Consider the following 17,973-nt stretch of genomic DNA (forward strand, 5'->3'; position numbering starts at 1 on the left):
AAGTCTATTCTGTCTAATATGAGAACTGCTACTCCAGCTTTCTTTTGATTTCCATTTGCATGGAATATCTTTTTCCATCTGCTCACTTTCTGTCTGTATGTGTCCCTAGGTCTGAAGTGGGTCTCTTGTAGACAGCATATATATGGGTCTTGTTTTTGTATCCATTCAGCCAGTCTATGTCTTTTGGTGGGAGCATTTAATCCATTTACATTTAAGTAAATAGTTACTTAAATAGTTATCAGTATGTATGTTCCTATTACCATTTTCTTAATTGTTTTGGGTTTGTTATTGTAGGTCTTTTCCTTCTCTTGTGTTTCCTAATTAGAGAAGTTCCTTTAGCATTTGTTGTAAAGCTGGTTTGGTGGTGTTGAACTCTCAGCTTTTGCTTGTTTGTAAAGGTTTTAATTTCTCCTTCGAATCTGAATGAGATCCTTGCTGGGCAGAGTAATTTTCATTGTAGGTTTTTCCGTTTCATCACTTTACATATGTCCTGCCAGTCCCTTCTGGCTTGCAGAGTTTCTCTGAACAATCAGCTGTTAACCTTATGGGGATTCCCTTGTATGTTATTTGTTGCTTTTCCCTTGCTACTTTTAATATTTTTTCTTTGTATTTAATTTTTGATAGTTTGATTAATATGTATGTTGGCGTGTTTCTCCTTGGATTTATCCTGTATGGGACTCTCTGTGCATCCTTGACTTGATTACTTCCTTTCCCATGTTAGAGAATTTTTCATCTATAATCTCTTCAAATATTTTCTTGGTCCCTTCATTTTTCTCTTCGTCTTCTGGGACCCTTATAATTAGAATGTTGGTGCCTTTAATGTTGTCTGTGAAGTCTCGGAGAATGTCCTCAATTCTTTTCATTCTTTTTTCTTTATTCTGCTCTGTGGTAGTTATTTCCACTTTTTAATCTTCCAGGTCACTTATCTGTTCTTCTGCCTCAAGTATTCTGCTATTGATTCCTTCTAGAGAATTTTCTATTTCATTTATTGTGGTGTTCATCATTGTTTGTTTGCTCTTTAGTTCTTCTAAGTCCTTGTTAAACATTTCTTGTATTTTCTCCATTCTATTTCCAAGATTTTTGATCATCTTTACTATCATTACTCTGAATTCTTTTTCAGGTAGACTGCCTATTTTCTCTTCCTTTGTTTGGTCTGGTGGGTGTTTGCCTTGCTCCTTCATCTGCTGCATATTTCCCTGTCTTCTCATTTTGCTTAACTTACTGTGTGGGGTCTCCTTTTTCGCAGGCTGCAGGTTTGTAGTTCCCATTGTTTTTGGTGTTTGCCCCCAGTGGGTAAGGTTGTTCAGTGGGTTGTGGAGGGTTCCTGGTGGAGGGGACTGGTGCCTTTGTTCTGGTGGATGAGGCTGGATCATGTCTTTCTGGTGGGCAGGACCACGTTCAGTGCTGTGTTTTGGGGTGTCTGTGAGCTTGTTATGATTTTAGTCATCCTGTCTACTAGTGGGTGGGGTTGTGTTCCTGTCTTGCTAGGTGTTTTGCATGGGGTGTCCAGCACTGTAGCTTTCTGGTTGTTGAGTGGAGCTGGGTCTTAGCGTTGAGACAGAGATCTCTGGGAGAGCTCTCGCCAATTTCTAATATGTGGGGCCGGGATGTCTCTAGTGGTCCAATGTCCTGAACTTGTCCCTCCCACCTCAGAGGCTCAGGCCTGGCACCTGGCCAGAGCACCAAGACGCTGTTAGCCACATGGCTCACAATAAAAGGGAGAAAAAAAAGAAAGAAAAAAATAAAAATACAAGAAAGTTATTAAAATACAAACTAAAAATTATTAAAATAAAGAAATATAATACATAATTTAAAAAATTGTAAAACAAAGAGCAAGCAAACCAATAAATAAATCCAATGATAACAAGCACTAAAAACTATGCTAAGATAAACATAAAAATCAGAAACTAGTCAGCTGCGTACAAAAACACCAAGTCTACATTTGCTCCCAAAATCCACCGCCTCAATTTTGGGATGGTTCATTGTCAATTCAGGTATTCCACAGATGCAGCGTACTTCAAGTTGATTGTGGGGATTTAGTCTGCTGTTCCTGAAGCTGCTGGGAGAGATTTCCCTTTCTCTTCTTTGTTTGCACAGCTCCTGGGGTTCAGCTTTGGATTTGGCCCCACCTCTGCATGCAGGTAGCCCTCTGGCATGTGTTCTTCACCCAGACAGGAGGGAGTTAAGGGAGTGGCTGATTAGGGGGCTCTGGCTCACTCAGGCCGGTGGGAGGGAGGGGTATAGAATGTGGGGCGAGCCTGCGGTGGCAGAAGCCTGTGTGACTTTGCAACAGCCTGAGGCATGCTGTGTGTTCTTCCGGGGAAATTTTCCATGGATCACAGAACCCTGGCAGTGGCAGGCTGCACAGGCTCCCAGGAGGGGAGGTGTGGAGAGTGATCTGTGCTTTCACACAGAATTATTGGTGGCTGCAGCAGCAGCCTTAGTGTTTCATGCCCGTATCTGGTGTCCATGCTAATAACAATGGCTCACGCCTATCTCTGAAGCTCATTTAGGTGGTGCTCTGAATCTCCTCTCCTCCTGCACCCTGAAACAATGGTCTCTTGCCTCTTAGGCAGTTCCAGTCTTTTTCCCAGACTCTCTCCCCATTAGCTGTGGTGCACTATCACCCTTCAGGCTGTGTTCACGCAGCCAATCTCAGTCCTCTCCCTGGGGTCTGATGTCCGAAACCCGAGCCTCAGCTCCCAGCCCCCACCTGTCCTGGTGGGTGAGCAGACAAGGTCTCAGGCTGGTGAGTGCTGGTCAGCACCGATCCTCTGTGCGGGAATCTCTCTGCTTTGCCCTCTGCACCACTGTTGCTGCACTCTCCTCCGTGGCTCTGAACCTTCCCCCCCGTCCAGCCCCCGTCTCTGCCAGTGAAGGGGCCTCCTAGTGTGTGGAAACTTTTCCTCCTTCACAGCTCCTTCCCAGAGGTCCAGGTCCCATCTCTATTCTTTTGGCTGTTTTTTTCTTTTGCCCTACCCAGGTACATGGAAAGTTTCTTGCCTTTGGGGAATTGTGAGGTCTTCTGCCAGCCTTCAGTAGGTTTTCTGAAGGAGTTGTTACACATGTAGATGTATTTTTGATGTATTTGTGGGCAGGAAGGTGATCTCCATGCCTTACTCCACCACCATCTTGAAGGTTATCATATCACATATTTTTGACACTAATTATTAGCTGAATACATTATATGTTAATTTGGGGAAATGAAACTTAAATTTTAGATCTACCATCTTAAACTTCTACCACATGTAATAGAGTAATGCTGCTCTCTATTAACTGAAATTTAAAAAAATAACTCTTTTGAATGCAGTTATCATAAGGATTAAATAATTGTCATCAGAAAAAAAAAAAGGAGATTGGAGCAAATGAAACAGAGTATAGTTCAGCAAATATGAAAAGTATGTCAATGCCTTATGTGAGGTAAGGTTTCAAAATATAGTATTTCTCAGGATTTACTTTACCTAAACTAGAGAATTTCTTACTGATCTTCCTATTGTCCACTTGTTGAGTACTGATTGGTAATTCACCAAATATAGAGATTTCCTCACTAAACCCCCAACTCAGTGTTTTAAATTTACTTGTTTTGTAGATGAAATTGGGTTTGAAATTCAAATAGTATGAAGTTTACTTTTTTCCTAATCTGTTGGAAACAATCTACTGAATATTTGAAAATATCAACACATAACAATTGTTTTCTACCTCTCATTTCCCTCCAGCCTCTTCCAAAATGCCTTCCTCTTTAAGCATGCTTTATGGACTTGAGTGGTAGTTGGTTAAGTCATACACTGGCCAAACAATGCAAAATTGATATTAAAATATAAATCTTATCCGATGAATAGATAGGAAACTGTTTCATTTGTAGGAAACCACAAAATCATTTGGATTCCCAAATCATTAAAATTGTGATTACAGGGATAAAAAGGTATATAAGAAAATGCAAAAACCAGGTAATATTTGCTAGTATCTTACCATCTAGCTGTGAGTACTAGGAATGTACTGTATGTTACTTCATTTATGAAAAAATCACAACAGCATTTATGAATTTTCATGTGTAACTTCACCATGCACAAAAGGCATAGATATTTAGTCATTTGTAATTTTACCATATGCAAATTTGACTCTTACAAGATTTAGGACTTACATGTGGTGCAGACCCAGAAAATGGCCCATCTTCCACATTTCAGTGGGATTTACTCAATTTCTAGTTGTCATGGACTACACAGTAACTTTTTTTTTATTACTGCTTTTTGTGAAAATGACTCTAAAAGAAAGCCAAATGCTTTTATTGCCTTTTATAAAATAAATTTCGTACTAGAGACCTATTTAGCAGTTTGGGAATTTGCAAGGGTTTGGGGATCTGCTTTATTATGTCTCAGATTGTCACTGAGAGAAATCTAAGTAAATCCGTCATGACAGATAAAAGACTATTTTGTCTTAAAGCTTAAGGAATGAAAGCACTCTCCTATAAAATAAACTGCTATAAATACAAAGCTCATAGAAACCTAAAGCCTTTCCTCTAAGGTTTAAGCTTAAGGAAACCAGCACAAGCTAGGTCTGAAGGACTTGGCCCCTTCCTGCAACAACAAAGTGTGGACATCAAGGCTTATAGCTAGAAGCCATCTGCCTTTTACAGCTCCTGCTACAAATGTGGGGATTACCTCATCAATCCCTTCCTAGTGACTAAATTAACACATACATACCATTTATGATAAAACTAATGAGATCTCCTCCTTCTTGACTGCGGATTATTTTTCTACTCTCTTTAGGAGGTAATATCACAATTTTGCTTCCCCTTTGCCCTCTTTAACTCAGATACAGAGATTCCCTCCCAGATTCATTTTTTAAACTGTGATTTAGTTACTACTGCACAGTTAAAATAGGATTAACTTTTCTCTACTCATTCAGTCCCATGTTCCCAGTCCAGATGCTCATTTGGAATCATGAGTAACAGTTGTAATTCACATAGAAGTCTATTGGTCCTCTGCCTTTTTTTCAACCCAGCTGTATTACTCTATTACCTCATTTTCCAATTTCAGCCTCAGAATATATCTGATGGACAGGTGAAGCAAGTTCAGCTATAATCATGCTATATAACCTTGTCTACACCATGCTTTCTTTTTTTCTTTACAATATGAATATATATTAACAGATATGGAATCCGTGATTCCATAATCTCTGGGACAATCTACAGAAAACAGAGATGCCTAGAATAGAATCTAAAAGGTTAAAGAAAGAGTGCTCTCTCTTCTCTGGCTAGAAGATAATGCCAAGTTTGTGGCAAGGCTCTGTCTAAAGGGAAATTCTGCACAGACCTCTTTGTTAAATCTCTTCATAGGCCTGTAAGGAAGGTGATCAGGGAAAATGTACTGGGGTTTTAATAACTGTGACCTATTCTAGATAAACCACTATTTCAGTACTTTGCGGACCTTGCCAAATGGTTTCATAATGTAAATATTCTCTGCAGCAGTCAAATAAAAAGAAACTGGCTATGTTTTAACCCATTATCTACTGGTAGGGATTTTGAGTATTTGGCCTATAAACAGTTAGAAAAAATTTTAAATGCCTTATCTTAACATGAATTTTTAGACTTTTTTTCCTTACAAAATATATACAAAAGCATTAGGAATTTAGAAAATATAAAGAAATAGAAATCCATAATTCCATCAACCCAATTTAGATAATTGGCCCCTACCACAAACAACATTTTAGACATCTGTATCACTCTTAGGTTGAACAAGCAGGATTCATGTACTGTACTCAAAGCAGTGTTACAGTAGTTCCCTGTTATCCATAGTTTCACTTTTAGAGGTTTCAGATGCTCGTGGTCAACTGCAGTCCAAAGTACACTGAACGGAAAATTCCAAAAATACTATTCCTAAGTTTTAAACTACGGGCTGTTCTGAGTACCTTGATGTCATCTCAGGCTGTCCCACTCCATCCAGCCAGGATGTGAATCGTCCCTTTGCCCAGCATATCCATGCTGTATATCCTAACCTGCCCATTAGTCACTAAGCAGCCCTCTAAATTATCAGAATGACGTTGGTGGTATCACACTCACATAATTTTTATTATAGTATATTGTTATATGCTCTATTTTATTATTAGTTATTGTTGTTAATCTCTTACTATGCCTAATTATAAATGAAACACTATCATAAGTATATATGTATAGGAAAAAGCATAGTATATGTAGGGTTTGGTACTAACTGTGGTTTCAGGCATCCACTGGGAGTCTTGGAACTTATACTTCATGGGTAAGTGGGTCTGTTGTGCTTTGTTTTCCACTGCCCCTTTAAAACATCTGGAAAAGAACATTCTTCCTCAAACAACTAGAGGAAGAGTTCTTCTGATTACTGGTAATAAAATGTCCTCTAAGCAATTTGAATCGCTTGTCTTAAGTAAGTAATTAGAATGCCTAGTCTCATACCATGATCAAATCTGTACCATTGATTTAAAATGTCATCATTTTGCCCCTCTACCAGATTGGGGCTGTTTTGGGGGAAAGAGTATACTCCACCTTATTTCCTTCCTCATGCACTTGTGATACTCATCTATAAATTGAAGATAATAATCTGTACCTCAACACTATGGTTATTGTAAAGATTAATGTGAAAATACATTTAAAAATGCTTAGAAAAATATTTAACCCATATTTCTAACAATGTTACTTTTAGAAGTAACTATAAATATAATCATTATTATATAATTATTATAAATGTCCTCTTTATAATTTATTTGTTTGACTTATAAGGATTTTCACATATTAAATATTCTTCACATTGAAATTGTTGTATTCAGCTGTACAAATGTAGCATAATTTTCAGCGCTAAACTGGATGTATATATCATTTCAAATATTTTCTCACATCATTGGTAATCATTGTGTTCATCATCTCTGATTTTTTTCCCCTTTAGAATATACTGTTGAAATGGAATTACTGGGTCAAAACGATAATTTTAAGGCCTTTAATACATACTAACAAATCCTACAAAAATCCTACAAAATATCCTACAAAAAATTATTATCAGTGTGTATTATATTTTCAAGACTAACTTAAAATTCTGGCCTATTATCTACTATCAGACATTGATTTAAGTATAAGAGCATCCTTGGAAAATAAAAAACAGGCACAGAATGTTCTCTTGGGTCCTTACAGAGTGTGCCAACAGATTTCTGGAAACATTTTTTGCTCCTGGGAATTAGCTAATCTCATATAGGTTTGAATGAGGAGAAATCCAATATATCTTCAGAACCAGAGCATTCCAGGGACATAACTACACAACTACACTGATCATTCTTTCTTAATAGAAAAAGAAAATGAAGTAAGAATGAACAGTAGTGACTCTCTATTGTGGTGGCTCATTATGAGATACTTAGATTGAACTGCTTTAATTATGTAAATGCATCTGGTGGATGAGTATTAATAAACTCTTTAAATAAAATAAATCATAATTCTGCTTTTCCTTAGTATATTATATTTTAATTAAATTTTTGAGCACAGTCAGTAACTGTGAAGTTATACAGTTGACAAAAATTAATCACTAAGGAGTGTAAATCAGCGAGATACTAGTCTACCATAAAGCACATGGTAATTAGATAACAGATTAGAAGTTTTGCAGATGTCGCGAGAAGAAGACACTGTGGTTCTCATTTTTAGCATTCCAGATAGGTATTATGAAGGAAATGCCAATTTTATGAAGGTCCCACAAACTCACAATATCTTAAAGGTCTTAATATAAAATTATCCATTTTGGAAAGGTTATCTTCCTGTGATACCGTACGCCTCTTTGTCTTTCCACTCTCTTGCTCTCCCTCACACACACACACACACACACACACACACACACACACAAACATACACACTCACTCTCTCTCTCTTCATGTTCTCATATGCACATGTAACCCCAACTGAACAAAATATTCACCCTACCACCAAATAACAGCCATTGGACCAACCTTATAAAGTAGTGGCAGTTTTCCTAATTTCAGGAGTGCAATCTGATTTGTGACATTTTTCATTTTTTTAATCCTATTTAAATCATCTGCATTTCCATAACTCACATCAATGACTTCAGCCTGAAAGAGAAGACAAAGAAAAATAAAGCCCTGTCAGAAGCATTACAGCAAATTGCCCATTTAGCATAACAAAATCATTCATAGTAATTCAAAACGTTCAAAGGAGAACTAATCTCTCTCTTACCCTGTCCCAATCATGACCTTTCTATTTCTATCAGGGTACAACAATTCTCCTTTGAGAAGTCACTTGAGAAAAAGGTTTAGATTCATTTTTGCTTTGCAGTCTCTTCTAAACAAATTACAAACCCTGTTTATGCCTCTAACAGACCACCCAGTTTGGTATATTCTTACATTCATGTTTCTGGAATTTGAATCATTTTACAAGATGCTGCAAAATTAATTTCCTTAAGGTTCAACAACAATCATACTACTCTTAGATGTGAAAACAACTCAAAGATTCTCTACTGTTATCCAAATTAAGTACAAAGTTCACAATGCACAGCTGTTCAGGATGTGCATATATCCAGCTGTGAATGACAACCCCCTGGGTTATGCAGGATACAACCTATACAGCCACCTGTACCACTGTGAAATTCAAGACTTTAGAATATAACACCAAACAACTACTTCTGTCACATTTCCCATTACTCCCTTAGAGTTATGTTTCATATCAATATTTCTCATTTTTAAAAGTCTCATTTTATTAATGTAAAAATTGTATGCCTTCCTGGAAATTTTACTGGGAATCCTATGATTTGGTGAACCCCATCCCACACTTTGAAACGTACTGCCCTGAGAGTTCCATCCAGCATACTCCTACAGCCAAGAGGATTCCTTTGGACTTTACTTTCTGGAATTTCTATTATTAAAATAATAGCTGTTATGCCTTCCAGTCATAAAATTATAATACTAAATGTGCTGTTTCAGGAGGGAGGATCTTCAAGATGGCGGAGGAGTAAGATGTGGAGATCACCTTCCTCCGCACAAATACATCAGAAATACATCTACATGTGGAACAACTACAGGACACCTACTGAATGCTGGCAGAAGACCTCAGCCTTCCCCAAAGGCAAGAAACTCCCCACGTACCTGGGTAGGGAAAAAGAAAAAAAGGAAAAACAGAGACAGAAGAATAGGGACGGGACCGGCACTTCTGGGAGGGAGCTGTGAAGAAGGAAAAGTTTCCACACACTAAGAAGCCCCTTCACTGGTGGGGAGAGGGGGTGGGCAGGGTAGGGAATCTTTGGAGCCACAGTGGAGAGTGCAGCAAGAGGGGTGCAGACGGCAAAGCAGAGAGATTCCTCCATAGAGAATGGGTGCCGACCAGCACTCACCAGCCTGAGAGGCTTGTCTGCTCACCCGCCAGGGCAGGTGGGGGCTGGGAGCTGAGGCTTGGGCTTTAGAGATCAGACCCCAGGGAGAGGACTGGGGTTGGCTGGGTGAACACAGCCTGAAAGGGGCTAGTGCACCACAGCTGGCCAGGAGGGAGTCTGGGAAAAAGTATGGAATGGCCAAAGAGGCGAGAAACCATTGTTATGGGATGCGTGAGGAGAGGAGATTCAGAGCACTGCCTAAACGAGCTTCAGAGACAGGCGTGAGCTGCGGCTATCAGCACAGACACCAGAGACAGGCATGAAACGCTAAGGCTGCTACTGCAGCCACCAAGAATCCTGTGTGCAAGCACAGGTCACTGTCCACACCTCCCCTCCCGGGAGCCTGTGCAGCCCACCACTGCCAGGGTCCCGTGATCCAGGGACAACTTCCTTGGGAGAACACATGGCATGCCTCAGACTGATGCAACGTCATGCCGGCCTCTGCCTCTGCAGGCTAGCTCCGCATGCTGTATCCCTCCCTCCCCCCAGACTGAGTGAGCCAGAGCCCCCTAATCAGCTGCTACTTTAACCCCGTCCTGTCTGAGAAAAGAACAGAGGCCCTCAGGTGACCTACACACAGAGGTGTGGCCAAATGCAAAGCTGAAACCCAGGAGCTGTGCAAAACAGAAGAGAAAGGGAAATCTCTCCATGCAGTCTCAGGAGCAGTGGATAAAATCTCTGCAATCAACTTGGTGTAACCTGCATCTGTGGAACACCTGAATGGAAAACGAATCATCCCAAAATTGAGGCAGTGGATTTTGGGAGCAACTGTAGACATGGGTTGGCCGTACGCAACTGACCAGTTTTTGATTTTTATGTTTATCTTAGTTTACTTTTTGCGCTTGTTATCATTGGTGGATTTGTTTATTGATTTGGTGGCTCTCTTCTTATTTTTTCTTTTTTTATTACTTTTTAAATTTTTTATATTAATACTTTTAAAAAATATTTTATTTTAATAACTTTATTCATTTCATTTTATTTTTTTCTACCTTTCTTTTTTTTTCTTTTTCTTCTGCGCCATGTGGCTGACAGGGTCTTGGTGCTCTGGCCAGATGTCAGGCCTGAGCCTTTGATGTGGGAAAGCCGAGTTCAGGAGATTGGACCACCAGAGACCTCTGAGCGCCATGTAATAAAAATCAGCAAGAGTTCCACCAGAGATCTCCAACTCAGTGCTAAGGCCCACCTCCACTCAACAACCAGCAAGCTCCAGTGCTGGACGACACATGCCAAACAACTAGCAAGACAGGAAAATTGTAGAATAATACAAGGCTGACCAGTATTTATTAAATAAATGGTCACATAATATTAATGACCACATTGTAAAAATGAGATAATTTATGTTTTCCATTTCAACTTTCTAAGCTATCGACTAAATATGACTGATAGCATCTTAAAACAGATATTATACATTTGGTTATATTAATGAACATACTTTTCATATTTAGGAGAGTTTGGGGGAAAATCATACTGGTCTGAGAGCGTGTAGGCCAGACTATGACTTTTTGTTTGTGTACATACCAGAAAAATATGGCAGTTACTAAAATACCAATTCTGTAAATGACATCAAAAGTGGCAATTTCAATTAAAGAGCTCTCCAACTCATCTTCTATAAATAGCATATATAAACGATCAATGCATTTTAACATGTAAGAGGACTTTATCCCACAAAAATATTCCCCAAAACAGGCATCATTTTATCAATTTATTTTGGTTTATGTACTTTGAGGCTATGCATTAAAAGTCAATATTTACAGAAGTCTCAATGTTCTGACAGTTTGACAGGTGATAATAAAAATTATCTATTGTCTTCAAAGGATGCTTCTGAATCAGGTCCTTTCCAAAAGTCTTTCATATTTACCTTCAAGCAAACTGAAAATCACAGATGCAAGAAAGCACATTGAATTTTTCTGAGACAAATCAATATACAATGATATGATAAAATGTCAAGCCATTTTTTCCAACCATTCTTGTTGCTACAATGAACCTCTCTTTATTGCATGTATTCTGTCATGCTAGTTGGCATACCATGTTTAATTTATGTCCAAATATCAAGGATTAAGTCACATCTGAGCCGTCTTTGGGAAATGCCAAGTGAACAGGAATGTAGGTGCTTGTTGAACTATTTACTCTGTGTACCAGTTTTTCCCTAACACATAGAGGACTTCCTGACACATAGGAAAGAGTAAATGAGAGGTGCAGAGTGAAAGGAAACTAGTTCTGTTTTATTTTTTTTACCACAGAGAAATATTAAAAAGTCTACACATTAATTTTTATTTAAATTTTATATGTTAATTTTTTTTTTTTTTTTTTTTTTTTGGTACATAGGCCTCTCACTGTTGTGGCCTCTCCCGTTGTGGAGCGCAGGCTCCAGACGCGCAGGCTCAGCGGCCATGGCTCACAGGCCCAGCTGCTCCGTGGCATGTGGGTTCTTCCCGGACTGGGGCACGAACCCGTGTCCCCTGCATCGGCAGGCGGACTCTCAACCACTGTGCCACCAGGGAAGCCCTATATGTTAATTTTTGAACAAAGAACTTAAAAAACAACAATTGTAACAGAAAATCAAATATTTATACTTTGTTAAAAAAGAAAAAGTATCGGCATGACAACAGACGGGTCACATAGTAACAGCTAAGAGGATACTGGTACACTTTAGAAATGAATAGTAAAATACAATTATCTTCTATCCACTGTAAAATATGTGATTAGAAGGAATCATAAACCAAATAATTAGCAATGACTAAAAATCAAAACATTAAAAAGTGACATTCTAGAGCACCAAATGTTCTATGGAAAAGTGGAGAGACTATTCTGAGAAGAAGCAACAGAAGAGAATAAACAAGAGAACTGAATAGAATTGTTATTTTCTGTAGTAAGCTAACTAAAATTAATAGAACAATCACGGAAAGTAGCCAGGTCAGAGAAGTGTTTCTGGGGCCCTCCACCTGCTGGTGGCCTGGGTTCAACATTGAGGAATGATCCAGGGCCATGTTTCTCTTCTACCTGAGGTAGCAAAAATTATTCATGCTTATGAAATGATGTATGCCTTGAAATTTTTCAGACTTGACATTTTCAACCAAATCAATCACTCTGAATCCTCCCAGTTTTCTCTAAGACAGATTCTGAATGTACAGAATATTTGAAAAGCCTGCTTTGACTAAAACAGTAATTTTCTACTCAAAGTCAGAAATGGTAAACCCAAGCATTTCTCATACTGACAAAACACAGGGTTATCAGAAGTACTATTCATCTAAATACAAATTTTACTTTAGAAACTTACTACTACTACTTTATGTAATCTAGCTTTTGAATATTCTTCAAATTAAAGTGCTTATGTTTATTAAAAACTTGTAAAATCAGAATAATCTCCCATGTTTACTGTTATCCTTTCTAAAAAAATAGTATATTAGTAATGATGAAGAGTTCAAAATTCAAAGACTGTTAGTACTTTCTTAGTTCTTTTTTTTCAAGTTCACTGAAGGGCTTTCCATCATAGACCTTATTATGAAAACCACAATGTATTAAAACACGAAAGCCAATGCTGCTTCCTTCCACCCTTGTGGCAGACATCACTAATCAATCCTTTCAAACTCCTTCTCAAACTAGTATTCTAGCTAATAAAGACCAGTTAAGATGGGGTTGGCATAAGCATCCAGATATATAAAATAGTAAGTATTTTAGTATTAAAAAGCTATTAATAATTTAAATAATATTTAGTTATTTAAAATATTTAATTACTAGAACAGCAGAAGAACTAATCAGTTAAAATAGACTCCCAACCAATCAGAAGGGACACCAGCAAGTGTGCTAAACTAGTACATCCCAACTGAATTCAGCATTAAGCATGAGACACACAATCCATTCTGCTGTCTTCAGTGTAAAAGGTCAGATAAAGGGATGGCTTGTCAATTTTATCACTTTTTATTACTGTAATATAAACACATGCTGAAAAAATATTTGCTACAATGATATACTAAATGCAGTGCTTAATGGCACAGTGAATAATTTATTTTCTTTTATTTGTGTACAGCGACCATGTTTTGAAAGCAGAAAAAACAAAGATAAGCCAGAGTAGTCACTTGTCTTGGCATATAGTAATCATTTTTAACAACTTGTGAAATGTTTTATAATCTAACATATACAGCACATCCATCTAAAGGAGAGAAAATTAAGTTAAAAAGTACTGTAATATAGAAATTTAACCAAAGTGAAGCAAAGTTCTGTCAGGATTCTATTTCCATATTTACATCAATAATCTCCCAAGTCAACAGGCAAAATAATGCAAACCTGGGATAAGAATGTATACTAAATTAAGAAAACAAATTGTTGGGAAGAAAAAAATGCACTATTTAAGGATTTTCTAGGTAATTTAGAAAAAAAAAAGATACGCATTAGAGATGTGGGTTGAAGCATGTGCCTAGGTCTTGGCAAAGTGGAAAAAATTCATAAGTAGATCAGGGCAAGAGGTGGGTAACGGCAAGAGAGAGATGAGGGCAAGAGGAGGTTCACAGGGAACCCCAGCTGTTGGAAAACTGGAATTTGAATACAGAACTTTAGAGGGAGAGAGGGAGGGAGGAAGAGAGAGAGAGAAAGAGAGAGGGAGGGAGGAAGAAAGAGAGAGAGGGAGAGATCACATGCACGCACGTGTGTATTATAAGAAGGGTTAAATTGGACAGGGCTGTTATGATAAAAAAGGAAAAAGAAAATCAGTACTTAACCATTTATGTCCTCTGTACTAGCCATTTTACCATGGAGATTACATCAGTTGTTTTCAGTCAATCTTCAGAACATTCATATTTCTCGATATTTCTGACCACTATACAGATGAGGAAATGGAGTCTAGAATATTTAGGTAACTTGCTAGTTTTCATAGCAGGATGGCACCATGCAGTTGCGTAATTGCTTACCTAATAGCAAGTTTCCCCTATTAGACTGCCAGCTACATGTGGGCAGTGTCCAAAACTTTCTTATGGATAATTTTGCTCCTGTGATCGGCATAAAAAAGGGCACTCAGTATATACTTGCTAAATGTTGAGTGTTTCTTGTTACATTAGTGACAGCCAGCAGGCTAAATTCTATATCAGTCAATCTTTCAGTATCAAATTAAAATACAAGGAAAAACAGATTAATAATCAAAGGGTACTTTATTTAATAAATGATACTCAACTTATTAAGGTAAGGATATTGAAGGAGTTGCAAATTCATTCAAGAGAATTCTTCCTGGAGACCATGAAAGTAATATGATAGAATTCTGCTTCCTTTAAAATCAACTATATTAATGTACTGAAATAGTGCATAAACCTAAGGATCAACTTTTGCACAGATCTCTCTAGTTCTGAAAAGACTGAATTTGCAGCATCCAATGAAATGAGGTAAATCTTATTTGTAAACTGTATACTGGCATTTTATGAAAATTAAACTATATATTAAATCTGCTAAGAAAGTTATGTTATCAAAACATTGTAAGTGGTATGCTTTAACTTATATTAAAACTAAAAATCCTGACCTAGAATTTTCTGTCAAACAACAATTATGGTGATTCAGAATCTTTAGAAATAACTTTAGTCAAATTAGAAATCTGTAGTCAAGGGGCTTCTCTGATGGAGCAGTGGTTGAGAATCTGCCTGCCAATGCAGGGGACACGGGTTCGAGCCCTGGTCTGGGAGGATCCCACATGCCGCGGAGCAACTGGGCCCGTGAGCCACAACTACTGAGCCCGCGCGTCTGGAGCCTGTGTTCCGCAACAAGAGAGGCCGCGACAGTGAGAGGGCTGCGCACCGCGATGAAGAGTGGCCCCCACTTGCTGCAACTAGAGAAAGCCCTCGCACAGAAACGAAGACCCAACACAGCCAAATATAAATAAATTAATAAATTAAAAAAAAAAAGAAAAAAGAAATCTCTAGTCAAACACTTTCTCACTCAAAATGCTATATTTCTTCTAATGAAGAGGGAGAAAAATAGTCCATTGTACTTTAACTGTTTAGGTGAATTCAACTATCTTTGTTGTAAACTTTTATTTCGTATAATAGGCTTTTATTCTTTCCCGGGAATAAGATGTAACCTCCCTAATAAATATTTCACTATGGACACTATGTTGTGATATATTACTTTTTTATTTGTAAATGCTTCTATCTATGAAATTTTAAATCCAGGAAAAATATATACCTTAAATATGTGGAAACTAATCCCATGGACTATCTTGAAAAAACAAAAAAAGCAGCCAACTTTGAAATTATTTTGTTAACTCAGTTACTGCACAGAGCTCGTGAAATCAGAAACAGAAGGTTATATTAAACCCAGGGATTTTATGTAGATTTTTTTAAGTGAATCACTTACATACAACTTTGTTCAAAGCCATTCATCTCACATTGTGCACCATTGACCAAAAGATGGATTCCACAAAAGAGGGGAGACAAATAAAATGCAAAATCCTTTTCAGCATTGAAAAACTGCTCGAAGCTCACATTTCTTTATTTGTGAGACAGTAGCCTCATCTTCATACCCAGACAATAATACAATTTCATTCTATTCCTTTAGCTTTCCGATATTTTTATCTGTAACAGGAAGCATTCAGAGCTAAATACATATAGCTTTGCCTTCTGCCATAACACTGATAAGTTGCCTTTGTTTGAGAATATTAAAAATAAAAGAGGAATAAAAGAGGAAGACAAAGTCTTCCTAGCTGTGAGAAAATAGACATCTGATTACAAGTTATCCAAGGATTCCATGCAGCGATTATTTTCTCTTTAAGACTTTTTGACAAAATATTTGATGCAGTGTTCAGATTTCATGTGTTAAACTATGTCATGAAATTTCACAAAACAAAGACAAGCAACGCTCTTCAGGCCCAACCTGACATGCTTTGCCATTCTGCATTCAAAAATAAAATACTTCATTTATCTGAGCTTTCAGTTTTAAATGAAAAATTATATTATATATCAGGGAATTATATTTATTTTATTATGTATTCATACTTAAGGCATTTTCCTCCCTAATGATTAATACTTGTCATGTTAAATAGAAGACAGGAAGACTGTATTCAGACAATGTGGTAAACATTTGTACTCCAAATTTTATGATATATAGTTCTGATATTTTCTTAATTTCTCCCATTTAAATGCATCTACTTTATACCGACTACTAATAACAATAGCTAACATTTATTGAGTGCTTCTAAGTTCTGGGCCCTTGACATGGTTTCTATCATTTCTTCCTCACAACAATCATTTGAGGTACTATTACTATTCCCCTTATACAGATAAGGACTTTTGAGGCTTAGAGAATTGAAGCAACCAATCGACAGATGTGCAACTGGTAAGGAAGGTTGCTAGTCTGGGCTCCTGAACTATGCCTTCTGAGGAATGGGATAGTGAGAAGTGTGTTGGTAACAATATTTCATGCACAGCTAATGAGTTGTTGAAAATGTTTCTTCATAAAACTGCATTATTTGACTTGTCTTCCCGATACAAAATAATGCTTAACAGAAAGAAAACTTCAACATTTATAAAATGTACTGGAATAAAAACAAATCCCTTATTCAAAGTAAGAACATGGTAGACCCAATCTGACCAACCTGTATTAAATACTAATTGTTCCCTTTACTCTTCTGTACCTGCACTGGTTTCACAAAGGACAAAAGAAATAACTGCACAGGAATTACATAAAGCCATATATTCTATTTATAAAACTGACTAGACATTGCCAGCACTATCAATGTCTTTAACATTATGATGATATTATAGTTGATATTTCCCTTTAATAAAAATATAAATCACTGTTTATTCCCTGAAGCTAACCTCATTCATGCTAAATTATTTATGTATCCATTTTAATATGTATTTTGCATCTGACAGGAGAACTCTCCTTAGGACCATTTTACTGACCCACCTGTCATTATGATGGGGTAAACAATGTCACCTTTCCAGTGCACAATGAATTACAAAATGTTGCAAAGTACACCATCCATCATGCTGGCACTAAGTAGGTTTTCGAAGTAGATCTCAGATATCACAAATGCTGTTTAGACTGTTAGCAGAAAGCAAAAATTGGAAGCTTATACAAAACGGTCATATGATGAATGGACATGACAGCTCTTCAAAGTAAAAGGGCATGGCTCTTCTACAAATAACCTTGTCAAAAGCAAAAGTAGCGGGGAGCTTTGCTGGCAGTTAGACTAGAATAATTTAAGAACTTGTTAATGGCACTGCCTGATAGAAATTCATGCAAATACAGTGTATTCAAAATCAAAAAGTCGGTATGCCTGAGTCATCAGCAGCAACCTCTCAAGCTTGATTTGAATTGGGAAATAGTCTGAAGAGACATAGAAAATTCACCAGTGTCCTATTAATTAGAATATGCGAGTTTCAGTAATACACCTATCTAAAACATGTATATAAAATATATGCAAGTATTCTATATGCATATAAAATAGTCACCAAGAAATTGCTTTGCTTTTGAAAATTATAATACTAATATAGTAAAAGTTTAAAAAGTCAATATCACATTATGTCCTTTATTTATATAAATCTTTAAATTATTATGTACTTAGTGTAATAGATTTGAATTATTAACATAATTCTAAAAATAC

At 37.2% G+C, this 17,973-nt stretch overlaps 1 protein-coding gene across 1 annotated transcript in view; it reads right to left on the reverse strand.

Moving 5' to 3' along the window:
* Nucleotides 1-17,973, reverse strand: part of NAALADL2 (N-acetylated alpha-linked acidic dipeptidase like 2) — a 1,049,119-nt gene that overhangs the window by 632,650 nt on the left and 398,496 nt on the right. The window contains exon 4 of the mRNA XM_027111590.1: nucleotides 7,957-8,076. Coding sequence (XP_026967391.1) covers nucleotides 7,957-8,076 — 120 coding nt within the window. The remainder of the gene's footprint in view (nucleotides 1-7,956; nucleotides 8,077-17,973) is intronic.

Source organism: Aethalodelphis obliquidens, unplaced genomic scaffold (genome assembly GCF_003676395.1).
Source record: "Aethalodelphis obliquidens isolate GAN/ISIS:26980383/991018 unplaced genomic scaffold, ASM367639v1 scaffold1, whole genome shotgun sequence".
NCBI classification, from domain to species: Eukaryota; Metazoa; Chordata; class Mammalia; order Artiodactyla; family Delphinidae; genus Aethalodelphis; species Aethalodelphis obliquidens.